General features: G+C 42.9%; 1 protein-coding gene across 1 annotated transcript in view; it reads left to right on the top strand.

The window, feature by feature from the left end:
- Positions 1-1197, top strand: part of LOC101856188 (microtubule-actin cross-linking factor 1) — a gene marked incomplete in the record, with an annotated part of 184436 nt that overhangs the window by 65907 nt on the left and 117332 nt on the right. The window contains 1 exon segment of the mRNA XM_005100294.3: positions 384-455. Within this exon segment, the coding sequence (XP_005100351.2) occupies positions 384-455 (72 nt within the window).

The raw sequence follows: 1197 nt of genomic DNA, 5'->3' as shown, positions 1-1197 counted from the left end.
ACACACACACACACACACACACACAGGCGCGCGCGCTCACAACGTATTCAATTGATCGTTGCTTTTTACATAAGTTATTCTGGAATTCATTTAGAGGAGTAGATGGTTGGAGGGCGCCGTTGGTGGTTTCTTTTTCTTTTGTCGCTATGTGTTATCTTTCCCCAAGCACTAAATTTAGTGGAAACTCCAAGGTGCTTTGCTCTTTTTGACGGGTGGTTGGAGGGTGCCATTGGTGAGTCCTACTTCTTTTCTTTTCCTCAGTTGTTTATCTTTGTCAGTCTGTCTATAACACCTCTAATTTTCGGGACTTATAATAATGACCTATTTGTGTTGCAAGTGCTTTAAAACTCGTAACTGAACCTCTAACACCATTTCACCTTCAGGACCTTCATATCCAGAGAAAGCGATGCCTGGAGACGCTGCTGTACGTGTCCGAGATCGAGAACGTGTTCCAGGTGAGTCTCCGCCCAAGCTGTTGTGTGACTGTTAAGCCTTTCATTGCTAGGACGCGACTTTTTACTTGTGTACAGACAAGATACATCAACGTCTTTTTTGTTAATGTTTTAAAAATGTGTTTCTTGTTTCTTTGTTTTTTACATATGCAGATGTAGGTGTCTCCACGCCGTCATTGACACGATTTATATCATTTAGGAGGCGGGCTTTCGACCCTGCCTGTGTGAAGGCCAAACCGGACTTAAAGGATACAACTATACAACATCACAGTAGGAAGACTGAGATAAGAGATACAAATTGTTCCCACTCGGGAATCAAACTGGGGTATCTTGTGTGCGACAAAAAAGCGCCTAACCGTATAAAAGATTTAGTCAAGAGAGATTTACACTGAACCATGTTTTCCCGGTTTTACCGATGAGCACCTGCGCAAGCTGTAATTACATCTTCTAAATCTTACTCTATAGACCAGTTAAAAAATTGAAAAAGAAAACAAAAGGAAGAAGCAGTGAACCAATTTTTGGACAACCCAAGCGAGTACGTGAGTCTAGGCGTCTACACAACTGTGAACACTTAAAGGCGCAACATCGCGATGGCCACTGTGAGCAGTACAAAGGACCTCTCTGCTGCTGACCGCCGACGGGTTCCGAATTGTCTACTTTAAGTCTTATGTAGCAGTAGAAGATTGAATACACGAGGTAGTCTGTCGCTTGAGTGGGATTTGGTTCTAATGTAGGTTGTTGTGGG

The sequence above is a fragment of the Aplysia californica genome, unplaced genomic scaffold (assembly GCF_000002075.1).
Source record: "Aplysia californica isolate F4 #8 unplaced genomic scaffold, AplCal3.0 scaffold00243, whole genome shotgun sequence".
Classification (NCBI taxonomy): domain Eukaryota; kingdom Metazoa; phylum Mollusca; class Gastropoda; order Aplysiida; family Aplysiidae; genus Aplysia; species Aplysia californica.
This window is presented reverse-complemented; position numbering and strand designations above follow the sequence as displayed.